The 26967-nt window shown below is 38.8% G+C and overlaps 2 protein-coding genes across 3 annotated transcripts in view; one reads left to right on the forward strand and one right to left on the reverse strand.

Moving 5' to 3' along the window:
- The window catches only part of TTN (titin), a 237364-nt gene extending 225183 nt beyond the window's left edge, over positions 1-12181 (forward strand). The window contains exons 293-301 of the mRNA XM_027678451.1: positions 66-371; positions 458-757; positions 1002-1577; positions 1671-1976; positions 2645-3238; positions 3356-9303; positions 9391-9544; positions 10485-10778; positions 10903-12181. Coding sequence (XP_027534252.1) covers positions 66-371; positions 458-757; positions 1002-1577; positions 1671-1976; positions 2645-3238; positions 3356-9303; positions 9391-9544; positions 10485-10778; positions 10903-11201 — 8777 coding nt within the window. The 3' untranslated portion in view covers positions 11202-12181. The remainder of the gene's footprint in view (positions 1-65; positions 372-457; positions 758-1001; positions 1578-1670; positions 1977-2644; positions 3239-3355; positions 9304-9390; positions 9545-10484; positions 10779-10902) is intronic.
- A 3269-nt stretch (positions 12182-15450) lies between these two features.
- Positions 15451-26934, reverse strand: PLEKHA3 (pleckstrin homology domain containing A3). Of its 2 annotated transcripts, none has more exons than XM_027678452.1 (8): positions 26797-26934; positions 24213-24329; positions 22671-22826; positions 21907-22043; positions 20755-20919; positions 19572-19615; positions 18921-19036; positions 15451-17319 (listed from the first exon to the last, which is right to left on the reverse strand). In XM_027678452.1, exons 1-8 carry the CDS (start codon positions 26834-26836, stop codon positions 17192-17194), a joined length of 903 nt encoding a protein of 300 aa, XP_027534253.1. In that variant the 5' UTR covers positions 26837-26934; the 3' UTR covers positions 15451-17191. The 2 variants fall into 2 exon arrangements, with proteins under 2 accessions (XP_027534253.1, XP_027534254.1); XM_027678453.1 differs by lacking the exon at positions 26797-26934 and adding an exon at positions 26409-26501.
- Positions 26935-26967: the final 33 nt, after the last annotated feature.

Raw genomic sequence — 26967 nt, forward strand, 5'->3', positions numbered from 1 at the left:
TATATACAAAAGTTTTAATGCTATGTCACTATTATTTCTATTATTTTTGCTATTATTATTTATAGATCCTCCAGAGCCTCCAAACAACCCACCTGAAGTGCTTGATGTTACAAAGAGTTCTGTCAACTTGTCCTGGTCCAGACCTAAAGACGATGGTGGTTCTCGTGTAACTGGCTACTACATTGAACGTAAAGAGACATCTACAGAAAAATGGGTCCGGCATAATAAGACACAGATTACCACTACAATGTACACAGTCACAGGACTTGTTCCAGATGCTGAATATCAATTCCGTATCATTGCTCAAAATGACATTGGTGAAAGTGAAGCAAGTCCTGCTTCTGAACCAGTTGTATGCAAGGATCCATTTGGTAAGAAAATGTCTGCATTAACAGATCTTGTGAACTTCATGGCATTTAGAGAGGAATTTATTTTCTGTATCTCTTTTAATTTTCAGACAAACCAAGCCAACCTGGAGAAATTGAGATCACTTCTATATCTAAGGACAGCATTACATTAGAATGGGAACGACCTGAAAGTGATGGTGGGAAAGAGATCCTTGGCTACTGGGTTGAATATCGCCAGTCTGGAGAAAGCACCTGGAAAAAATGCAATAAGGAACGCATCAAGGACAGGCAGTTTACAGTAGGAGGTTTACTAGAGGCTACAGAATATGAGTTCCGTGTTTTTGCAGAAAATCAGACTGGCCTCAGCAGACCGCGCAGGACTGCTATGGCAGTGAAAACTAAATTAACATGTAAGCAAAAACATATTGTCACATTTGCTGTGATACTGTTGTGATTTGCTGTCATAAACCATGATGCTGCACTTAACATGCTGCCTATTTGTTTTACATGTTATTTGCCAACATGACTGTTCTAAAGAACAGTCTTTCAGGTTTAAGAGGAACAAGTATAAATGAAAATTAATTTCCAGTAATACAGTATGAGAGGAAAATTTCATAATAATCACCATTATTTTCATAATTGTCTTTGTCATAGCTGGAGAAGCACCTGTCATCAGAAAAGAAATGCAGGACGTTACAACTAAACTGGGTGAGGCGGCTCAGCTGACATGCCAGATTGTTGGGAGACCTTTGCCTGATATTAAATGGTACCGCTTTGGCAAAGAACTGGTGCAAAGCCGAAAATACAAAATGTCATCTGATGGACGCAATCATACACTGACAGTAATGACAGAGGAACAGGAGGATGAAGGTCTCTACACTTGTATGGCTACCAATGATGTCGGAGAAATTGAAACTAGTGGCAAACTATTATTGCAGGCTCCTCCTCAGTTCCATCCTGGCTTCCCATTGAAAGAGAAATACTATGCAGGTGCAGGTGGCACCCTCCGCCTTCACGTTGTGTATATTGGCCGACCAGTACCAGCAATAACCTGGTTCCACGGCAACAAACCTTTGAGAGGATCAGAAACAGTTACTATTGAGAACACAGAACATTATACTCATCTTGCTATTAAGAATGTCCAGCACAAGACTCATGCTGGGAAGTACAAAGTACAACTCAGTAACACATTTGGAACGGTTGACACTGTACTTAACGTGGAAATACAAGGTAATTCATTTTATTTTTCAGTATTTTTGTGGAATATTTTCTCAAATATTGACTGGAAAAAGAACTAAAAATGTTGTGCTTTTTCTTGTACAGATAAACCAGATAAACCAGCAGGGCCAATTGTTATAGAGTCTATACTGAAGAATTCTGTGGTGATAAGCTGGAAACCACCAGAGGATGATGGAGGTGCTATGATAACCAATTACATCATAGAGAAACGTGAAGCCAAGGAAGGAACAGAATGGCAACTTGTATCTTCAAGCATTTCAGGCACAACCTGTAGAATTGTTAACCTAACTGAAAATGCAGGCTATTATTTCCGTGTTTCTGCTCAGAACACATATGGCATTAGTGAAGCACTGGAGGTCTCATCAGTGGTTTTCATAAAGCCTCCATTTGGTAAGTGGAGGCCAAAGTATCAATTTCTGTATGCCAGCAGCCAAGCCCCATACAGCTGCTTGCTCACTCCCCCACCAGCAGGATCAGGGAGAGAACTGAAAGGGTAAAAAGCTAGAGAACTCGTGGGTTGAGATAAAGACAGTTGAATAGGGAAAGCAAAAGCCGCGCACACAAACAATGCAAAGCAAAACAAGACATCATCTCACTGCTCCCCATGGGCAGGCAGGTGTTCAGCCATCTCCAAGAGAGCAGGGCCCCATCACACATACCTATTACTTGGGAAGACAAAGCCATCACTCCAAACCTCTTGCCCTTCCTCCTTCTTCCCTCCACTTATATACTGAGCATGTCATATGGTCTGGAATATCCCTGTGGTCAGTTGGTGTCACCTGTCCCAGCTGTGTGTCCTCCCAGCCTCCCATGCACCCCCAACTTCCTTGCCAGCGTGGCAGTACAGAAAGCAGAAAAGGCCTTGGCTCTGTGTAAGCCCTGCTCAGCAGTAACAAAAACGCCTCTATATGATCAACCCTGTGTTCAGCACAAATCCAAAATACAGCCCCATACCAGTCACTGGGAAGAAATTTAACTCTACCCCAGCCAAAACCAGCACACCCTGTAATTAGTAAGGCAAGCTCACTTCAATTTTTGAACTTTTTTATTCTTTACAGAAAAACCAGGACAACCTGGCCAGCCAGTAGCAAGTGCTGTCACAAAGGATTCCTGTGTTGTCTCATGGAAGCCACCTGCAAGTGACGGCGGTGCAAAGATTAGAACTTATTATCTTGAGAAGCGTGAGAAAAAACAAAACAAGTGGATTTCTGTAACAACAGATGAAATCCGTGAAACAGTCTACTCTGTGAAAGATCTTATTGAAGGTCTTGAATATGAGTTCCGTGTAAAATGTGAAAACCTTGGTGGTGAAAGTGAGTGGAGTGAGGTATCCCAACCAGTCATTCCAAAATCTGATGTACCCATTAAAGCTCCACATTTCAAGGAAGAACTAAGGAATCTGAATGTGAAATTTCAAGCTAACGCCACGTTTGTCTGCAAAGTCACCGGTCATCCTAAGCCAATTGTCAAGTGGTACAGACAGGGCAAAGAAATCATGCCAGATGGGGAAAAGATCAAGATACAGGAATTCAAGGGTGGATATTACCAGTTGGTCATCACAAATGTAACAGATGATGATGCCACAGTATATCAAGTTAGAGCTACCAACCAAGGAGGATCTGTGTCTGGCACTGCATCTTTGGATGTTGAAGGTGAATGAAGAGTCTTAATATGACAAATTCTTTTTAAGCTTTGAATATTTAGACTATAGGTGCTCTTCTCATGTGCTTTTGGTCATGTGTTGTTTTTTCTTCCTCTTTCTATTCCAGTTCCTGCAAAGATTCACTTGCCCAAAAACCTGGAAGGCATGGGAGCTGTTCATGCTCTCCGAGGGGAAGTGGTGAGCATCAAGATTCCATTCAGTGGCAAGCCTACCCCCGTGATCACATGGCAGAAGGGACAAGATCTCATTGATACTAATGGACACTACCAAGTCATTGTTACACGATCATTCACATCTCTTGTTTTCCCAAATGGTGTTGACAGAAAAGACGCAGGGTTTTACATTGTTTGTGCCAAAAACAGATTTGGAATTGATCAAAAAACAGTTGAATTAGATGTGGCTGATGTGCCTGATCCACCAAGAGGTCTAAAAGTAACTGACATTTCAAGGGATTCAGTCAACTTAACCTGGAATGAACCAGCTACAGATGGTGGAAGCAGGATCATAAACTACATTGTTGAGAAACGTGCTACAACAGCAGAGCGATGGATTCGTGTTGCACAAGCTCGTGATACACGATACACAGTGGTGAACCTATTTGGCAAGACCACCTACCAGTTCCGTGTAATTGCAGAAAACAAGTTTGGCCAAAGTCAGCCTTCTGAACCGACTGATCCAATTGTAACAAAGGAAGATAAGACTAGAATAATGAACTATGATGAAGAAGTTGATGAGACCAGAGAAGTCACAGCAGCTAAAGCAGCTCACTATTCTACAAAGGAACTCTATGACAAATATATGATTGCAGAAGAGCTTGGACGTGGGCAATTTGGCATTGCACACCGCTGTGTTGAGGCAGTTTCAAAAAAGACTTACCTGGCAAAGTTTGTCAAAGTAAAGGGCGCTGACCAAGTTTTGGTAAAGAAAGAAATTTCCATTCTAAACATTGCTAGGCACCAAAATATCCTGTATCTTCATGAATCATTTGAGAGCCTAGAAGAATTGGTCATGATATTTGAATTCATTTCTGGAGTTGACATCTTCGAAAGAATCAGCACACCTTCATTTGAACTGAATGAAAGAGAAATAGTAAGTTATGTACGCCAGGTCTGTGATGCACTAGAATTTTTACATCGCCATAGCATTGGACATTTTGATATTAAACCAGACAATATTATTTACTTCACAAGAAGAAGCTCTGTGGTTAAAATTGTTGAATTTGGTCAAGCCAGACAATTGAGGCCTGGAGATAGCTTTAGACTCCAGTTCACTGCCCCTGAATATTACGCACCTGAAGTACATCACCATGACTTGGTCAGCACAGCTACTGACATGTGGTCAGTTGGTGCTCTAACATACATACTTCTCAGTGGCCTTAATCCTTTCATTGCTGAAACAAACCAACAAGTTATTGAAAATATTCTAAATGCTGAATACAGCTTCGATGATGAAGCATTCAAAGACATAAGCGTCGAGGCCATGGACTTCATTGATCGTCTACTAGTAAAAGAAAGAAAATCTCGGATGACAGCTGCTGAAGCTCTTAATCATGTGTGGTTAAAACAGCAGACAGAAAAGACCAGCACTAAAGCCATCAAGACCTTGAGGCACAGGCGTTACTACCAAACTCTAGTAAAGAAGGAGTGGAACACAGTTGTGTCAGTAGCCCGCATTTCCTGTGGAGGCGCGATTCGATCCCAGAAAGGCATAACGGTTGCTAAAGTCAAAGTTGCACCAATAGACATTGGGCCTATTGCTGGGCAGATAAAGCATAATGTTGCAGAAGAAGGAGGGCATGCCAAATATGTATGTACGATTGAAAACTATGATGAATCCACACAAGTCACATGGTACTTTGGTATGAGACAATTAGAAAGCAATGAGAAATATGAAATCAAATATGAAGAAGGTGTGGCAACCATGTATGTCAAAGATATTTCTAAATCAGATGATGGTACCTACAGATGCAAGGTAGTAAATGACTATGGTGAAGACAGCTCTTATGCAGAACTTTTTGTTAAAGGTGTGAGGGAAATTTCTGAGCACTACAGATGCAGAACTGTTAGAAAAGTGAAACGACGGGTTGATACTATGAGACTGCTAGAGCATCCACCAGAATTCACTCTGCCTTTGTATAACCGCACTGCGTATGTCGGAGAAAATGTCAGGTTTGGAGTCACTATAACAGTTCACCCAGAACCTCGTCTAACATGGTTCAAATCAGGCCAGAAAATCAAACCTGGTGATGATGATAAGAAGTATACTTTTGAATCAGACAAGGGTCTTTACCAACTAGTCATCAATAATGTCACTGAAGAGGATGATGCTGAATACAGTATAGTGGCACGCAACAGATTTGGTGAAGACAGCTGCAAAGCTAAGCTGACTGTGATTCCACACCCGCCTCCAGCAGATGCCACACTCAGGCCAATGTTTAAAAGACTGCTGGCAAATGCTGAATGTCAAGAAGGCCAAAGTGTCAGTTTTGAGATCAGAGTATCTGGTGTACCAAAACCAACGCTGAAATGGGAGAAAGATGGTCAACCTCTATCCTTTGGTCCCAACTTTGATATAATTCACGAAGGTTTAGATTATTATGCTTTGCATATCAGAGATACTTTACCAGAAGACAGTGGCTATTACAGAGTTACTGCTACTAACAGTGCTGGATCTACAAGCTGTCAGGCTTATCTAAAAGTTGAACGCTTGAAATATGTCAAGTGTGAGTACAAGACTGAAGAAGAGCGGGAGAAGCATGTACAAAGGCAAATTGACAAGACCTTACGAATGGCAGAAATCCTTGCTGGGGTTGAAGCTGTTCCACTGACACAAACTGCACAAGAGGCTCTCAGAGAAGCTGCTATTTTATATAAACCAGCTGTTAGCTCAAAGACTGTCAAAGGTGAATATGAAATTAAGAAAGAGGAAAAGAAGGAGGAAAAAAGACTTCGTATGCCATACGAGGTCCCAGAGCCTCGCAAACATGTACGTGCTGCTCTTGAGGAAGATCAGAATATTAAACACTATGTGCCTCTGTCAGACATGAAGTGGTACAAGAGGCTGCGAGACCAGTATGAAATGCCAGGAAAACTTGAGAGGACTGTTCAGAAACGCCAGAAACGCATACGTCTCTCCAGGTGGGAACAATTTTACGTGATGCCACTGCCACGCATTTCTGACCAGTACAAGCCTAAATGGCGCATACCAAAGCTAACACAAGATGATCTTGAAATTGTGAGACCAGCACGTCGGCGTACCCCATCTCCAGAGTATGAATATTACTATAGGCCAAGGCGGCGATCACTTGGCGACTTGTCTGATGAGGAATTGCTTATGCCTATAGATGACTATTTAGCCATGAAGAGAACTGAAGAGGAAAGACTGCGCCTTGAAGAAGAGCTGGAGTTAGGCTTTTCTGCTTCCCCACCAAGTAGAAGCCCCCCCCGCTTTGAACTGTCTGCCCTTCGGTATTCTACTGCAGCAGCACAGGTCAGTTCAGAGGAAGAAAGAAAAAGAGAGCTGAGGTATTCAAGCTATCACATCCCAACTAAAGCTGAGACCAGTGCAAGCTATGCAGAACTTCGTCAACGCCATGACAGGGCTGCCTACAGACCACCTAAACAAAAACAAAGAATAATGGATGAGAGGGAGGATGAAGAATTGCTCCGTCCTGTTGGCACTGCTCAACGACTCTCTGAATACAAGAGTGAGCTCAAATATATGGCAGAAGAAGAAAAGAGTAGACTCAGGAGAAGAAGGGAAAGAGAAATAACTGAGATCGCATCAGAAGAAGAAGAAGAAATAGAAATGGTGCAACATGTTCACAGGGAATTTTCACCTCCCTCTAGACTATTAAGGAGAAGAAGATCCCTTTCTCCAACTTACATTGAGTTGATGCGTCCTGTATCTGAATTAATTCGACCTCGCTCACGGCCTCCTGAAGAAAGCGAGAGAAGATCCCCAACACCAGAGAGAACTCGACCACGCTCACCTAGCCCAGTTTCTAGTGAAAGATCTCTCTCGCGGTTTGAGAGGATGGCAAGATTTGATATATTTTCTAGATATGAGTCCATGAAATCTGCTTTGAAAACTCAAAAAACTATGGAAAGGAAATATGAAGTTCTGACTCAGCAGCCTTTCACCCTTGACCATGCCCCTCGCATTACCCTGAGAATGCGTTCACACCGGGTACCATGTGGCCATAATACCAGGTTCATTCTAAATGTCCAATCAAAACCAACTGCTGAAGTGAAGTGGTATCATAATGGCATTGAGCTCCAGGAGAGCAGTAAGATACACTTTACTAATACCAGTGGTGTATTAACTCTGGAGATTCTCGACTGCCACATTGATGACAGTGGAACATACCGGGCTGTATGCACAAACTACAAAGGGGAATGTTCTGATTATGCAACGCTAGATGTTACTGGAGGAGATTACACTACATACTCTTCCCAGAGGAGAGATGAAGAAGTACCAAGGTCAATTTTACCTGACTTGACAAAAACAGAGGCATATGCAATCTCTTCATTTAAGAAAGCATCTGCTACAGAAGCTAGTTCCTCAGTAAGAGAGGTCAAATCAGAAATGTCAGCAACAAGAGAATCACTTTTATCCTATGAACACTATGCTGCTTCTGAAGAAAAAGTCACTGCAGCTGAAGAAAAATCATTGGAAGAAAGGACTGTACACAAGGCATTTAAAAGCACTCTGCCAGCAACAATCCTTACAAAGCCACGATCAATCACGGTTTCTGAAGGGGAGACTGCGAGATTTTCCTGTGATGTTGATGGTGAACCAGCACCAATAATAACATGGTTCCGTGCAGGTCAGCCCATTGTTTCTTCGAGGCGCTTCCAAGTAACACGAACACAGTACAAGTCTACCTTTGAAATTTCTTCGGTCCAGATGTCAGATGAAGGAAGTTACACTGTTGTAGTGGAAAACTCTGAAGGAAGACAGGAAGCGCATTTTACTTTGACCATCCAAAGAACAAAAATTCCCGAAAAAACAATTACATCACCTCCAAGAATCAAATCTCCTGAGCCTCATGTAAAGTCTCCAGAGCCAGTTAAGTCTCCTAAACGAGTGAAATCTCCTGAACCCATCAGCAGTCCCCCAAAAGCTAAATCACCACCTGGAGACAAAACAGTACCAGCAGAGAAAGTGCAATTACCAGCTGCTGCTCCACCAAAGATAAAAGAGCATCTGAAAGCAGAAGCCCTTGGAGAGAAGGTAAAGTTATCCTGTGCAGTTGAAAGCAATGTTTTAAGTGTCAGAGAAGTGGCTTGGTATAAGGATGGTAAAAAACTTAAAGAAGACCATCATTTCAAGTTTCATTATTCAGCAGATGGCACTTATGAGCTCAAAATCCATGAGCTCATAGAATCTGATAAAGGAGAATACACCTGTGAAATTATTGGGGAAGGAGGTGTTTCAAAAACTAACTTCCAGTTTACCGGTCAAGTATTTAAAAATATCCATTCCCAGGTAAGAAGTGTATCTGAATCTCATAAATCAGTTCAGAAAGAAGATGAGTTGCTTACAGTTTCTACTCAAAAGAAAAAAGCAGTGGCAACTGAAGAGAAATCTGCAGTTCAAGAAGTCATTCAAAAGTCAGTTGTTACTGAAGATGTCAAACAAGTGAAAGCAGAAATTAAAGCTTCTTCAACTAAAATGACAGTATCTGAAGGGCAGAAAGTGACGTTGAAGGCCAACATTCCTGGTGCCTCTGAAGTAAAATGGGTGCTGAACGGAATGGAGCTGAGAAATTCAGAGGATTACAGATACGGTGTTTCTGGAAGTGATCACACGCTAACTATCAAAAAGGCCAGTAGTAAAGAAGAAGGTATACTCACCTGTGAGGGTAAAACTGATGAAGGCATTATTAAATGCCAGTATGTTCTGACCTTCTCTAAAGAGCGCTCCAACGAACCAGCATTCATCATGCAGCCTAAGTCTCAAAATGTCAATGAAGGACAAGACGTGTTGTTCACCTGTGAAGTTTCTGGGGATCCTTCTCCTGAAATTGAGTGGTTAAAGAATAATCAACCTGTAAGTAATCATTTAATATATTTACTTGAAAAAATAGAATTATTCATAAAACTGATCTTAATTAAACTGGGTTTTTTCCCTCCTCAGATTGCAGTTTCATCACATATCAGAGTAACTCGCTCTAAAAATATATATTCTCTTGAGATTCGAAATGCAGCAGTGAGTGACACTGGAAAATACACAGTCAAGGCAAAAAATTACCATGGGCAGTGCTCTGCTACGGCATCTTTAACTGTACTCCGTAAGTTTGTTCTCCAGATCTCGTGTTCAGAATAATCACAACTTTTTGCTGAGATGTGTCTACTAAAATGACTTACAATAAAAGTTACTGGTAATGTTGACTTAGATATTTAAACAAGTTCATTTTTCTGTTGTATTTTATATATACGGAACTAAAACAACATTACAAATCTTTTTAACACCCACAGAGGAGCACACAGGTGCTCTATAACATCAACAGATGCATGTTAAGAGAAAGTTATGAGTATTTGAGCATGCATTCTGGGATGAGTATGTTAAAACCTTGGTGCTGGTAATTACTCTTTCCTCATTTACTAGCAGAATCTGTTCCAATAAAACAAAGAAATTCCTCAATTAAAATTTTTTATGCCAATTTAACTGAACTGGGTTTAGCATTTTACTGGCTGTACCATATCCCAGCTCCTAGCATCAAGGGGTGGCTATGATTTGCCTGTATGACTACATTTGGGTTTAAAGCAAAGCTGCAGTGATTGAGCTTTTCTGTTGCCTTTTATAACTACAGAACAATGCAGTGAAATACAGACTTTACTATTACATGTTTGTAAGAACTTGAAAATGTTTCACAGCTTCTACAAACATGAACTGAACACAATTTCTCAGTATCTAGTTCTAACGTCTAATGGTTCTAATAAACACTGTGTGATAACCTGTTTTTTCTTAAGTATGTATGTTTTTCCTTCAAGCTCATACATACCAGTATGTTCCATTGCCTACTTGTTTCCTTTCTCAATTACTGTTTGTGACTTGGACATCTTGAATCAAATGACTGAAAACAATTTTATATTCCACTGCAGTTTTTCCATTGAAAGCAATGTATGCTGTCTCTTCATTTCTGTAAAATTAACCAGACAGAACTGCATGACTTTGTTCGTTAATGTGATGTTGTTGCTTTTTCCTTCTATGTTTGCAATGCTCCTCAGCTCTAATTGAAGAACCTCCAAAAGAGGTAGTATTGAAGACCAGTGGCGACGCAAGCATGCACGAAAGTTTTTCTTCTCAGTCCTTTCAAATGGCTTCTTCTAAACAAGAGGCTTCATTCAGCAGTTTCAGCAGTAGCAGCATGACTGAAATGAAATTTGAAAGCATGTCTGCCAAAAGCATGTCCTCCATGAAAGAATCCTTTGTAGAGATGAGCTCCAGCAGTATTATGGGGAAATCTAGTATGGCTCAACTGGAGAGTTCAACTAGTAAAATGCTCAAATCAGGTCTGAGAGGTGAGCGTTACAATTATTGGTAGAGTTAGTGCTTCAGCTATCCTGAAGTAGTCCTCAGAGTGAAGCTGCTGCATGGCTTAGTGGAAACAGACTAACTTGCTATTTCTTCTCCTGTTTTATGAAGGAGTACCACCTAAAATTGAAGCTCTCCCATCCGACATCAGCATCGATGAAGGAAAAGTTCTCACACTATCCTGTGCCTTTTCGGGTGACCCTGCTCCTGAAATAACATGGTACTGCAGGGGGAGAAAAATAACCAGTCAGGACCAGCAAGGCAGATTCCACATTGAAACCAGTGAAGATCTAACCACCCTGATCATCATGGATGTCCAGAAGAACGACGGTGGACTTTATACCCTGAATTTAGGAAATGAATTTGGTACCGATTCTGCCTCTGTGAATATTAATATTCGATCACATTAGAAAGCTCGATATGTATTATTTACACTTGTTTTTTTACAAGTGATTCATATACGGACTGAAATATCTGATATGTAAATATAAAAAGAAAAATATTTTTTTACCTACCTGAATGAGACAAAGTCCAGAGCTATACATTATGACTTATAGTCATTACTGACCTAAGAATTTAAAACACTTTTTTCACTGACATGTACATACTGTATATAGCCGAAGTTAACGGTTATGAAGTTTTGTACCATTTATTTTATGACATTTTGAAACGTAACTTTTGGAACTCACAGTTGGCAGGAGAAAGTTTCCTAGCAAATGACTATCCTGCTCAACATCTAACTAATCTTTGCGCCTCAACTCATTGTTGATGTCTAAGAATGCCTCAACAGGTAGAGAGTCTCCCTGTTGAAGATTACCTACTCCTAAGAGATGATACAGTGCATAGTATTTCATACATGCACAAATATTTATGTTGAATCAGAAATGTAAGGCATTGGTGATGTTTGCAATTACCCTCCTGTAAGCATTGCTTTAATGTTTTACATTAGATCTGATTATGTCATAATTTCCATACCTGACTGACAATTTTTGGACAAAGTGCAAGCGGCCAGCACTTTGTTCACCCAGTGTGTACTGTTTCTGACATATTGACTGCCTGAATAGCTTTTAAAAAAGTAACATCACCTGGCCATCCCCTTAATCAACAAAGCTATTTAGGTATTCAAGTGCAGCAGCAGTACCCCATCTCGGAGGTTCATAGGGTGCAGTGATTGAGTTTGTGTGGTAGAATTAGACACCCTGTAGTCGCTTCTGGGCAACTAAGCAATGAACCACAGTTTGAAAACAAACTGTTGCTCCAACATCAAATACCGCCCTGCACTTCAATTTGCTTTAGTTCTCCTAATGTAGTAATAGAGCTTGTTAGCTGTTGAACCTCCTTGAGATAGAATTGTTCATTTGAAATAAAGCATGCTTTCTGCACCATAAAATCTGTGACTCCTTCTTTATTTATTATGCTGTTTTTACAGTTCCTGTACTACACTGCAGAAAAAGTTGCTGAAAAAGATGGGGTAGAAATGCAATTCTCCAGTGTAAAACAGGTTGCTAACTGTTGTTAGCTGTTAAGCCAGAAACATCCTGGCCACCAGTCAGCCTTGAAAAAAGACAGACTTTAAAAAAAAAATTTCATCATAGGTTCTTCGTTGACAAAGGATAAATTCTAGCACCTATCTAAGCATTGTGCTGTTCTTATCACTCTGTTATTTCCACACTTTCCTCTATAGCCTCTATTTTTTTGGCAGTTACAACTAGTACAGACTAGTTGACCCTAATTGCCTGGACCTCCCATGGGTTATTAAGGGCTTATGTCCCATCAGTTTTCCATTCCTCAAGTCAGCTGACATACCTGTAGGAGTAAAGCCTGCCTGTACACTCGGGCAGGGGGGATGGAGGGGCGTGAGTTTTGAATCACAAGTACCATGTAGGCAGGTCTAAATTTTGTTATCTGTGGGAAAAAGAGTATCAGGTCCAAGGTGTAACTCTGCTTCTAGAATTCACTCTGGTCTGTAGAAAAACCTTGAGAGAAAACACACTCACAGCAATGCAACACTTCAGGGGCTGAAAATTCTCTTAAGTGTAGCAGGAGCATTAGTTAGCAAACGCTATGCATCACTATGACTCCCAGCATACCATTACTACTAAAAAAAAAAAAAATATAATTTCCTATAAACCTACACATTATCAAGCACTATCTATCCACATGATGCAGGAAAGCTAAGAATGAAAGAAGGACTATAGTAAAAATAAGGATTTCAGAAGACCTAAGCTTTTGGGTCAGGACAAAATCCAAACTTTGTCAAATAATGCAACCCAGAACATTTAGAAACAATCATAAAGATGAAAGAGTTTAAGAGTGCATGGTAATTCTTTCTTAGGGAGGAAAGTAAAAAAGAATAATAAAAATGAAGTAGAAAAAGCTGTTCATTTTAATCTTTAAATCATTCTAAGAAAAAAAAAAAACTCAAGAAAGCTTCTAATTCTCATTTCATTAGATATTTAAAAAAACCTCAACTAACAAACAGTACAAGACACAAAAATACATAGGTACAGTCTTGTTTAACCAACAACTAACTCACGTACACAGGCACATAATAAAATTAACACTAAAAATGCACTAATCAGTTGGTCACCGCAGCAGAAAGAAATAGTGACAGCCACTATCTGCAGATTTAACCATGGACTTTTCTCCACAAAGGCTACTGAAAGCTCAATCTTGCATGACCTCTTTTGAGTCTTACATATACTTACTTGATAGAGTGGCAGCGTAAGCAAGTTCATTCTGTCAGTATCTCTTTGGCCCAACTCTGCACAGTGCTTAAGCAAGCACACCTAACTTCAGGCAGATGAGTCACTTACATGACTAAAAATAGGATTTAAAATACTTACAGGCTTTGCTGAAACACGGCTTTAATAGATAATGTTACAGGTCAACCAGCTGAGCCAGTGTTTTTCCACAAGACCACTAAGCAAATGCTAATCCAGAGTGACATCGCTAAAGTCACAGCCTAGAGTTTCAATATTCCATTTCACGAAACACTTCCCTAAAGAATAACATTTTTCGAGACAATAGGTTAAACAGTCTCTGAATGAAACAAACATTTTAACTATTGACTTCTTATATTCAGGTCAAATATTGGGACTTTTAACTTTACAAGCTGGTATTTGCTGTCTTTAAACATTAAATCTATTGCACTATGGAAATAGTTAGAAAGTTAGAATATCCTACCACTAGTATGTGTATGAAGGCATTTAGTGTTAATGTTTCCTGTGTGTTGATGCCTGAAGAAAAACTTTTTAACAAAGCTCCGCGAGTTGCTGTATAAATCCTACTATAGAGCTATATATTTTCTACTAACACTTTACATGTGGCAGCCTGAGAAGAATAACTGTGACAGTGGATAGCCATAATAACACTGATTCATTTTACCACATTTTAGTTAGTTTTCAGACACAGGTATTTCCTTTATTCAGTACTATACTCCTTTTAAAAGTTTCTAATTTATACTGGCAGGAACAACAGCTACACTAGAATACTTAAACTGAGAGGGGCATAAGGAGCAAAATTTAAGTTTATCATTTGTGCAAATAACCTTAATAGATACATAAATAGATTTCAATTTTTAAATTAATGAAGTACAAAAAATTTATGCCGAAGCAACCTCTGAAATATTCTTATCCCAAAGACTGCTTTCTCTGAGAAAAAAAAAAAAAGTTTAAAAAAGTAAAGTATTATTATTAATTTGAAAAAAACACAAGCATTAATTTACAGTAAAGCCCCTGAACACTGTAATCTCAGTATTCACAGCTCTCCAAATCATTGCATGCCTGACCATTAATTCATTATATTATAAGCTGGTAATTTCTAAGCATTCCATTTCTAATTATCTGAAGTTAGACACTTCAGATATATAATTATATATATATATATAATAGATATACTATGCTTATACTCTTTAAGTGATAAATACTGTTTTTAAAAAAAATCATTTCAGATTGATCTCTTCAGAAGCACATGAGATCAAAACTAAAAGTACTAACTACACATTCTGTGTTGAGGTTTAGCTCTCATTCTCCACTATAAAGAGTGATATAATTAGGTATTCCTGATAAGCTCTCCCTAAACTTGGAAATGAAAATGTGAGAACATCCCGATATTTTTAGTCTTACTGTACATGGATTATTGTGATTCAGCCAGGTAAGTATCATTTTCAGAAATTACTTCTTAGCCCCATATGCCAAAAGTATCACAGCATATCATCTTCACTGATTTCACTGAAATACATTTTAGGATGTTTGGCACAGTCATATCTAAAAAGCTGATTTAACTTTAGCAGGAACATATCACATACATATAGAAAGTTGAAATGATGGCTTTGGTGACCTGGAGAAACCCAAAACAGTGCAGAAGTAATTACATGCAAATTCTGTGCTTGAATCTGATCATTACAACTTTTGTATTATAGCAGTGTTTCAAATTATTACTACTACATACACTGATCTATCTCAGATTTTTTTTGCACAATTTGAAGTCCAAACTCTTTTCTTTGTAGTAGTTGAAATCCAGAAAAAAAAAAAAAAAATCTGTCAATATGTGACATATACTTAACACTATACAAGCTGGCAGAAACCTCAGTGAAATTTCAAAAAGGAGCTCTAAGACAGCATACGATTCAAGACAACACTCTTACTGCAATATGTGGTTTACTTCTCTGAACATCTTTTTTAATACCTTTTTTTTACAATTGTTGTGTCATACAGAATACATTAAAGCAAACATTCAGAAAAAATGTACAAGCATACGTGTGGCTGATATGCATATTCTAGTTTGTATGAAACTGACAAAACTGAGCACAAATGACTGCTCTGAGCTGGTATCCACAAATCCCTTGTACAAACCATTCCGTCCCACTTGAACCTGGCATAATGGTTTATAAACTGGCATTTTATATGTGGGCAACAGCTCATATGTTTTTCCCCAACATTTGGACCTATTTTGATTTAGATAAATCAACATTCCAAAAATTTATAAGGAAAGCTCCCATTCCTATCTCTCCTTTCCAACCTGCTTCAAAACCACTAAATTATTTATATACACAAAAGGAAGACTAGTTAAACCAAATTAAAGAAGATCTGATTATAAAAACAGATTTTGGTATGTGCTTGAGTGCAAAAAACCCTGTACATCTATTTAGCAATTGTGTAAATCAAAAAGAGTAAATGGCTTGCTTAAAGTGCTCTACAGCTAAGACTTTATAGACCAAGTTTATCCCTAAACAAACACCCAAAAAATCCCCAAAAGCTTACAATGTTAACATTAACAACCTTCTGGACCAAGGTGCTAGTAGGCACTGTTATACTATATTACTAATTAATTATTAAGAGAGTTAGACTCTGACCTCGCTTACAGTTAATGTAAATTTAAACTGATGTAACTGAGAGCAGAATCCATCCTCTGGTGTATACCATCCTCAAATGATATAAAGGAGTCACAAAAACAGAAGTTCCCTATTGTATAAATATGTCATAAATAAAACACGTATAGATACAAATATTCATTACAACAGCAGCTTAAAACAGTCTAACATTTTAGCTCTTGCTTCTATAATACTTTGCTAAAAATACATCTTAAGTAGGTAGAGTAAATCTTAACGGCGCTGTATTAACTACTTGTGATACTACACATCCCAGAAACAATTTATGCACATTTTGAAGTCTTTAGTAGATCTTCAGATCTTTAGTACTGAAAGTAGGTAGAAATTTTTGATGCAAAAAAGAATAAATAAATAAAAATTATTAAATATCCCATGTTTGGTACAAATACTTCATATTAAGTTATTTTTATACATTTGTTTAGAAAAATACACTAAATATTTCTACTTTCATTGGCTAAAAATAAGGACTGGATTATGTATATCCTTGTATTTTTAAAGGCGGCAATGTCAATTACTGTCAAGCTGCTAGAAGAGACCCATTAGTGCCCATTCCCACAGCCCTTACACTGGCAAAAAAAGCTATTGTGGGGCCAATCACAGCTCTGGGTGGATGACTTGGTACAAATGACCAAGAGGCCCAGGGCACAAGTCCCATTTTTTCCAAAAAAATGAAAATTTTTGCTGAAGTTTATAATGCATGTTTACTAACATATCAGTCAGACCTTCACACTTTTTAAAAAGAGCTACGTTTACAAATGCGGATGCTTATCTGTTAAAGCCATCATTTGTTCCAAAAAATGCACATTCAAACTGTGAAATATTAGGAAAATACTCTTGCAAATAAACTATATAAAGATAAAATACACTTCAAAGATAGTATTTATGTTATTCTATAAAGTGCAGAGAAATCCTTCTAAAAAGGGAAATTACTACTTCCTATAACAACAGTATAATTACAGCAGCTTTTGCATAGCATTATTTATAGAAAATTGAATACTTTCAGTTGTTTCACGAGGAAAAGGATGAAAGAGTCTCTTCCAGTTCAGATCTTTCCTTTGACACTGATTTATTTTCTTCAGGAATGGTTGATGATACCAGATCTCCATTGACAGCACTTCTAGAACAGTGAGCAGATCCTGTAAAGAGATCAATAAGTATTTAATTTTCAACCTCCAAAACATATCATCCAATCTATCAATTATTCTATTTGCTAACTATTTCCTATACCTAAATAATCAGAAGTGTAATTACTCTGGACTTGTCCTGAAAGATTTCCATCAATATCATGCCCAAGGATAATAGAGATGAAGACTGTTCAGCCAGCAAAAATCAAGTAATTTTTTCATATACAATGATTTTTTACATTAAGAAAGACAGTGACCTGTGAGGTGCAGACATATTCTTCATGAGGAATACATGAATTTTTTTTTAAAGAACTGATGCATTGACAAGCACTTAATTAAAATATTTTCTATTATTAAAATGAAATGGGTGACTTACTAGGCTACACAACAAGAAAGCAATGGAAGTAAGATAACTGGCAGGTAGCAGAGGGAACTTCTAAAACAGTAAAAGAAAACAAAAAAACAGAAAAGCTGAGCTAGAGACTAGAGCTGAATAGTAAGGAACTGTATTAGCAGAAACTTATAAGACAAAGCCTCTTCTCAGCAGTCCTAAGCCAGACTGGGTAACCAACACCAGAAGGCCCAGCTGGTAACAGCAAAAGCCTTGTGTTACAAGAAGCCTAACTGATACACGCCTACATTAGTCATCAGACACAGAACAAGATCTAAACTAAGTTTATTAGCTTGAGAAACATACTGGCATACCCTGTGCTGGGGTAGATGAGTCAGGAGAAAGAGGTGGTCACCATGCAACACGTGAGTATCAAAAACCCAACAAAATGGCATTGAAGTGTGAATACCTGCTTCATGATAGAATGTAAAGCATTACTATCACTCCCTGCTCACACGGGCTTTCAACCATGCAGAGGCTTCAGGCTTTTTAAATCCAAGTGAGGCACTAGGTATTCCAAAAGGAAGCAAGACTAAACCAGGAGTAGTGAAGAAGAACTGGTCAAATTAAAATCTGCCTGAGAGGAGCTACGATGGAATCAAAATGACAGCAAGATTCAAAAGGAAAATCCACAGAAGAACTGGCTACTAACTCAGACAGTCCATCTAATTAGGAGGGAATAATATTCTGATCGTGATCTTTATTACTGGCAAGGCTGCATGCCTTCAGAACAGTGCTGTTCTCTACCAAAGACAAGGAGTCACTGAAATGAACCATCTTTCCACAATGCACTGGTGGAAACTACCGCCCACCACTCACAAGGGTCACAAAAAGGAGAATTTCTTTTGGGACAAGCAGGTGGCAAACAGCAGTATTCCACATCACTTACCAGAACATCGTTCATGGAAGAGCCTATTAGTACAAACATCCCTTTTCTGATTATGTCTCTATTTTATCTTGCCAGTAGTCCCACTGATTTCAATATAACTACTCCAGCTGGAAGATCCTTTTTAATATGTATGGAAGCCAGCACAAATCAGCCAGCTAACAAACTACAGAAGTGCCTTCATTTATAATACAGGAATCTTAAAACCAAAACTTTAGGTAACTAATAATAAACTGTTTTCCTTCTGCTGATATTAGCACTAGAACAGCTGCTGTAAAAAGGGGAATAAATTGTACAGAAAGATACAAAGAAAACTAAGGCCCCTTTCCAACTTACTCTGAGAATCTTCAGAAGGTGTATCACTGTAAGATTCTGTATCCGAGTATGTTCTTCTGCGTCGCTGAGAAAATCGGTGAACAGATGAACCTGGTTCTTTTATAGAGTGATTAATCCTACAAAAAAAAAAAAAAGATGTATTTAGTAAGCAAAATCTGTAACAAACCAAACAAATTTAATACACTTTAAATTTGGAATAACTTTGGTGCTTAGATTAGACTGTTAACTATCAATGCTTTTCACTATAATAGACTAAAAAATGGCACAGTTAACAGTCTTAATTTCACAGCTGTAAAGCCTCAAAATGAAAATAAAAATGCAATATAATCTTTGCATGCAGAAGAAAATAATGTGAGAATCTGAAATACTGACCCAAAAAGAATGTTAGTGTTTCAAGCTCTATGTCTAATTTCATGAACTTGTCAGAATAAGTCATTTACATAAAGTTTCTAGCATGAAGAAATTTTTGTAGTATATTAGAAACAGCAGACACATTATTTGCTACTGACATTTGTTTTCAAAACTAGATCAATTTATGACTTTTAATTTTTTTCCCCAAGCAAACAATTCTCCCATTTTGATTTTAATGCTAGCAAGTTCAGGGAGGTCTTTTGAGACATAAGACAAAAGCTTAATGAAACAGCAAATTACCTTTCTGAATAGCAAGGACCAGGGTGGCTAACGGAACGCTTCATCTAGGGGGAGAAAAAAATAAATTCCAAACCACAAACCACCACAAAATGTTACAAGCTACTTATGAGAATAATATGCATATCTACATTATTTTTTACTTTACTTACAGTCTCTACAAAGAGAGAGGACAATTTTTTTTACTAAAAGTAACCATTCTTAGTTGAAAATCTGATTTAACTATATGAACACAGATGGACTGCCATCAATATCAAAAGTTCTAGAACACTCACATGGGAAATAGCTTACTACGAAAAAATACTACCTCATTTCTATGGAACTCATTCCCTCTTGCACCAAAGTTACTCATAGAGCCATTTCTTAATTGCTATGATATACAGAAGACATTTACCAATAGATGCTAAATTCCCCATCACACAATAAAGCCAAATCCTGCCTCTTGATTCCTTGTGGTTTCTCTGATATCACTGCCAAATCTCTATGCATATCAAAGAAAGTTATTAATTTAAATCATAATGGTCAGCTTTGTAAGTAAACTGATTAAAGATAAATAGACAAAAGATGCAAATGCAAAGAAAGAGATTCACACAACAAAATTCCATGTTATAGCTCATCTTGGAATCCATACATACGACTGAGAAAACATTTAAGATGATTCCCTATACACTGTCCTTCTAAGGGAAATAATCAGTAGTGAATAGTTATACAAGTAATATTTTTACCATTATTTATCTTTTTTGTTAAATAAGGTCATACTAGATTAATACAAACATCTTCAATCATATACACTGAAACATATGCTATCTTGCTGAAGTGCTTCAAGCCATGAAGCACTTAAACAGGAGGCGAGGTTATAACATTTTTAGGATCAGTGTAGAGCTAGCACTCTGAAAAAAACAGCTGGACTGAGGAAAAGTTAAACCTCATTCATTCATGAGATACCTCACTACAGGGGATTGACAGGTACAATAAATTACTCTGATGATGTAAAGGCTAGCAAACAAAGACTGGGAATGGAAAATTATTGATTTATAGTTAGGACCAGTTTTGATTTATAACAGAGTCAACATTTCAACTGTTGATATCATAGCACATGGCAATAGCACAGCCTTCTGCCACTCCTCCCCCCAGTCCAACTAACAATATGACACTTAAAAAAGATAGTATTTCAAAATGTCTAAACCATTTGAATAGGTGATGGTGACACAGGAGAAACTAAGGGATCAGGATGAGGCAGTTGGAACATTTCTGGCTTAAACTTGGCATTAGCAATCTTCACACATTCTTCAAGTGTTGTGATAAATGTATTACATGTGGCACTAAGCAAGGAAGAGGCTTCATTCATATTCTGAAAATAAATGAAAGCACAAGCATAAGCAAGAAAAAAAAAAGGAAATATGCAAATACAACTCTCCCCCACCACCACTCCCACACATACTAATTTCCCTCATTACTGCTAAGAACTTTCATTTCCTATTTTATTTAATCAAATGTGCACGTTACAATGAGGTCAATTTAAGAAACAAATGTGACAGCACTGTAAATTCTGACACTTGAATTTCTTTACCAGCCAAAAATGCCTTACTGCAAAGCACATCTCAGAGTGACTACCTTGTATCAGAAGATCATTTAGTGAAACGAATTGCAGAAGGAAGTGTGAACAGTTTTAGCACTCGAAAGCCTGCAGGACAGTTTCACCTTCTGTAAACTGACAATTTGCTCTGCTGTGACTAACCATCAACCCCTTGCTTTGCTCTAAGTGACCAATAACATTGTCCCCACTCTGCTCAGGAGTGTAAAGAATGAAGCCATTAATAATTTCCAGTACCAACTTTCATTTAAAAGCAGAAATACAATCTAGTATTGTACTAGTGCAATAGTAGTGTTCTAGTATTATACGTGTGCACATTCAGAGATACCTACACTGCAGGTTTCCAATACCTGTAACACTAGCTTTCACTCATAAAAAAATGGAATACTCTCCTACACAAGAAAGTAAGAATGGACAAACAAGATTGTTTCACCTACACTGGCCATAACAGAGATGCCAAACAAGACAAAATATTGCCTTGCTCATAAAACAGCTCTTCTGGCCTTTTAATAAAATGGCTCAGAAACACAATTGCTTCCTAAAACATGGTACAATTACATTTAAACATCTAGGTACTTTACACACATAAAATCACCATTAGTATATATACACACAAGCACTCAAAAATTACACTTAGGTTAAGTCTCCCAACATTAGGGAGATGAAAAAGGCATAAGACATCAACAGTAATTTGAGCTGCATTATATAATTAGGTTCTCCAATGACATTCTAGAAATTCTGTACCTCAATGCTGGGAGGAGAGCAAGTCTCATCATGGTGAACAAATTCTTGTATTGTATGAACTTGCTGCATTAAAAGATCACAGTAGAGACGAAGTTCGGACATTTTGGTTTTAAGAGATTCATTGGTCTCACTTATTTCTATTGAAAAAAAAACCAAGGAAATATCAATTTATTGTATACAATGTATGTATACACTGTAATTTTAAGCACTTTTCATTTAAAAATTCACTTATTTGTCCACCTAATTTTGAGGAAAATTGGATTCTGCAATGAGTCAAGAACTGTACTTGAAGCAGACAATAGTTTCTACTTTTGGATAACTGATGCTAATTTAATGACTATTAAGAAAAAGGCATATTACCAAGAAAAATAAAGTTGAAATCTTTCTTAGCTGCAGTGTACTGTAGAAAAATTTACTGGATAAAATTTATACCCAGCACAGTGGTCGGAAATGGTTACATTAAGCCATCCAAGAAAAATTACAGAAAAAATAATAGTCAAAGTGCCAGAAATAAAATGGCTTCACAACAGCTACAAACAGTATGTTTGTTCTTGTGGCAACAATACATTGCTGGTATTTCAGCTTCTTAAGAAGTCACCTCAACTGACCTCTTCTAACTCAAACATGTCTAGTCAGAGATGAGTAGAAAAAACTACAATTTATATTAAAAGACAGTAATAGTGACTTTGTATCACAATATTTGCACTATGGTTATCTGAAAACAAGTATCTGAAAAAGTAATATACTCTAGGTAACACACATACCTTTTTCTTTTTTTGTTCTAGTATCTGCTAAACAGGCTTTTGCACTCCCCAGTGCTACCAGCCATCTTTGCCTTTCAGCTGCATTAACTGCTTTCATATAGAAATGCTGCTCCCCTGGGATGATTAGCTCCATTCTCGTGTTGTCTGTTGCATGAACTTGTGGTAGAAGAGAAAAAAAAAACAATTTTGAAAAAAAAAATAACCTCAACTCAATAAAATTATCTATTAAATACTTACCAAAGCATTTTAAAATGTTTATGACAATCCCACAGTAATATGCTACATCACAATGCATCACTGCCAACTATGAAAAAGTCCAAAGCTGCTCAACCTTTCTGCCCAGCACAACTTCCAGCCAAGAGACTTGACACTGAGCAGTGGCCAGACTCCAGTAGGAGGTTCCCTTTCTACATTAATAATATACTGTGTATGAGTCTGTAATAACTGCTGTATTCCAAACCCGGTCTAAGTGTGGCAAACTGAAGAGCTTTGTCACAGTGACAGGTATTAACAGGAGATTAGATAAAAACTGAAATAATCTCTCTTCTAGATGAAATCTGGTCTCAGGTAGAAGAGCCAAGAACTGAGGTGGACTTTGTTTCCAATCTATTATATTCAGTACGACATTTTTAACTGAATACTCTGCCAAGTTTCATGTTATTGACCACAGTTCCTTCAGATCTAGTCCCCACTAGCCATGGATGCAGGAGACTCTCCCTAATCCAGATTTCAGCTATTATCTTTACTTCACCAAAGGAATAAGATGACAAGCAAAATGAACAACTCAAATGGCCAAAAAAAAAAAATTATCCTCCCCACTTTACATCACTGATTTCATCTACACTAAGGAAACATTAACAAAAAGGAGTTACCACATGAAAAATACTTGGTGGCCCATGTAAAACAAGTTCCATTTTTTAATGTATAAGTACCCACATCACAAGCCCAGTTATCTGCAGGGATCTGAAAAGAGGTCAAGAGTTAACAGCAGTGGAGAGTTAGACAATGCCTTGCTATTAGCCAAGGAGGTTGACCTAAGCTTAGACTACACAACAACCTAAACTCACAGTTTGGCACAAACAGTTCATGTACTAACTCAAATACTGCCATCCCCTGTGCCCATGGGCAGCTGCTAACAGTGACAAAAGTAAAAATTACTCAGGAAAACAAAGGACGAAACATCTCTGGTTTATGACCTTTTGGGTCACTGCTGCTGCTCTTCTGGAAAACTAGCATCCCTGATTCAGTCTCTATCCCTGGTCATAAGAGGGAAAAGCAGTAGAACTAAACAACTAGCTGAGGTAACTTCAGGCATGAGTCACATGTACACAACTATTTAAAACAAAAAAAACATATGGTGGGTTCTAAATCTCAAAACAGAGCTCTATTCACATTCATTATTATTTGTGAGCTATGAAGCAGTCACACTGAACTACAGATAAACAAAAAAGAGGAAGAAAAACTTGCAAAAATGTATGTTGAGTGACCTTTTCTATTTCCCTGGCAGCTAAAATTTCCTCAAGCAGAACTATTAATTCTTACCTTTTATTTCACACACAGCCATCTTTATACTTCCTTTGCTGCCTTTGCAAACATCATCCTGGGAATCATAGTATGACAATATCCCATTGTCTAAAACAAACCACCGAGGTTGCCAACCTAGCAAGATCAAAAACATGAAAAGGAAAGTTTAGTCTAATTACTAAATTGTAAATCAAATTCATCTCTTTGGTTGTTAAAACTTTTATTAAAGAGGCAAATATTAAATTATCCTTGTAACACACCAGGAAGTAGACAATCTGTGCAGTCTGAAGACCAGAGTTGCTCTATAACCAGGCTAGTGTTATACAGATATTTCACTCCCATTCTTTTTGGATGCAAGATCACCAGTATTTGTTTTCACTATATTCCATTTTAAAGAAAAATTAAATTTTAATTTAGCCACCAAGGAATCCTGTTTTGAAGATTGATAAATTACACACCTCTGAAAAACTATTCTCATTCAAGTATATTTTTCAGGCAGACTTTCTTAAGATTGTAGGAACTTCTTCATAAGATACAAATAAATGACTGATGTCACCAACTCCAATGCTATGGTCTCTTCTGCTTACTGTATTTCAGTGAAAACTTTGTATGTCATACTTAAGTATTAACACATCATTTTCTCTCAAAGTAGTCCAGTTCCACTGCCCAACAACAATCATGTCAGGCACTGTGTGTAGAACTCATGGTTTATTCTCCTAGATCCATTTGTGTGGACAGTATACAACAGCTCCTCTACTAATGTTTTCACCAGCTTTGCATTAGTAAAATTATATAACAATCTCTGACTTCACTACATCTACAAAACAGAGCTATTTATGCATAGACACAAATATCTTTGAGCACTCTATGCAGCATTACACCACACAGTAAGTTATTGTCATGGGCCTTCTTGGATTAAAGTATATTAGCATTCCTTTTTTTTTTCTTTCCCTTTTTTTTTTCTATTTCATAAAACTCCATACTCACTGGAATAGATGCCCTGATTTCTAATACAACTAAATGCAAACCATTTTGCCTAGTAAATCACCTTTGTTTCTAAAAATAACATTGCACTACCATATTCCAGTAGAGCATAACCATTATACTAGCCCATTACAGTCTGGGTCAGCTGTACAACAGGAGCAGATTATCCCTCTATTTCACAACTCCACACCAAAATTTAACTTCCTACTCGGCTTAGAGTTTGGAATGGCAATAACTGTGTGGTCAAGAACTCAATGCATTTGACGATATGACAGTGTGGTCCATGGTGCTTCCCAATTGCCATCCCAACAGAGCAAGCTGCAGCCATCCAGCAACAGTGTACTTCAACACAGGAGGCTTACTCAGGTAACAAATTCTTGAAATCAGCTAAAGGTTTCATACTATTCACATTCTTACGACCTGCAAGATCAAGTCCAACCTTTGACTTCGTCAACTAGACCATGGCACTAAGTGCCATGTCCAGTAGTTTCTTGGACACCTCCAGGGATGGTGACTCCACCACCTCCCTGGTGAGCCCATTCCAGTGCCTGACAAACCTTTCAGTGAAGAAATTCCTCCTTTCAGGGAATTGCAGAGACTGATAGGGTCACCTCTGAGCCTCTTCTCCAGGCTTAGCCTCCCCCCCAGCTCATCCTCATAACTTACTCTCTAGACCCCTCCCCAGCTCCATTCCCCCCCTCTGGACATGCTCCACCACAGGTGTCATTACGAGTTGTAACATTAATTGAAAAAGTGCAAGACCAGGCCCCACTACATATCACCACTTCGTGAAAAAGAAATAATAACATGTAATTGTTTTGGTTTTTTTATTTACTAGCTATAACAGTAAGCATACAACTCTTTTTAAATGCAGAGTGGCGACTAAAAAGCAGAATCACAAGAACCAGAGGTCAAAGAAGATACTGCCAAGGCACAATTAAGCATGGTATGTGATCCAGTGCTGATCAGCTCTGGAGAGACCCCTCCAGAGTCCTCTCACAGTATCAGAGGAGAAACCTGTTTCACCCTGACAGCACCACCTGTCCACTGCCTGCTCCAGAGGGAGATGGTGTCTCTATCACAGCAGAGGACCAGCCAAACAAAACCAGAGCTTTGCTGGCAAATGCCGGCTTTTGGTGCATTTTGTGTCTGCAGCACTTCTAAAAAATGCATTTTGTGAAACTAAAGTTTATCATATGTTTTACAGGTTGGGATACAGGAGCTCTCTACAGCCTGTCCTGCTGAGAGCAATCCAAGTCGTGAGAGAGTCTCGGCCAGGCCGTTCCCGGAGGAAGGCCGAAGCCCGGGCACCCCTTGTCCGTGGGGGGCCGGGGCCGGGCCGGTGCCCGCAGGGAGGGCCCGGCCCGGCCGCACCGCGGGGAGCGCTGGCACCGCCGTCAGGCGCGGCCCCCGGCCCATGCACGGAGCCGGCTCCAGCCGCCTCAGGGCCGCCCGCCGGGGCTGCGAGCACAAACGGCAGGCGATGTCTCAGCCAGCGCGTTATCAACAGCTCCGGCCGCCCGCGCGTCACGGACGAGGCCGAGCCCCCCCGGCGCCGCGGGCCCCTCACCCACACCCCAACCCCAACCGTCGCTCCATGGCCCGGCCCCCCGCCTACCGGCCAGGTAGTTGGTCCACTTGTACAGGACCCCCTCCATCGCTCAGAGCCCGGCGCCGGGCCGCATCCTCCTGCTTCGCCGCAGGGAACGGGCGGCCGCGGCCGCCGCGGGGATGGCGCTCCCCTGCCGGCCCCGCCGCTGCCTCCCCCGCGCGGAGGCGGAGCCGCTCA

This window comes from Neopelma chrysocephalum, unplaced genomic scaffold, assembly GCF_003984885.1.
Source record: "Neopelma chrysocephalum unplaced genomic scaffold, ASM398488v2 Primary Assembly neopelma1_44, whole genome shotgun sequence".
Taxonomy (NCBI): domain Eukaryota; kingdom Metazoa; phylum Chordata; class Aves; order Passeriformes; family Pipridae; genus Neopelma; species Neopelma chrysocephalum.

Excerpts from the sequence above, each read along its gene's own strand:
- PLEKHA3 (XM_027678452.1), bottom strand. The coding sequence starts at position 26,836 with ATGGAGGGGGTCCTGTACAAGTGGACCAACTACCTGGCCG. Across the intron at positions 19,037-19,571 it reads GGTCCTTGCTATTCAGAAAG|GATTAATCACTCTATAAAAG; the intron begins GTAATTTGCTGT and ends TTTTTTTTGTAG. Across the intron at positions 17,320-18,920 it reads ACCTTCTGAAGATTCTCAGA|GATCTGCTCACTGTTCTAGA; the intron begins GTAAGTTGGAAA and ends ATCTCTTTACAG.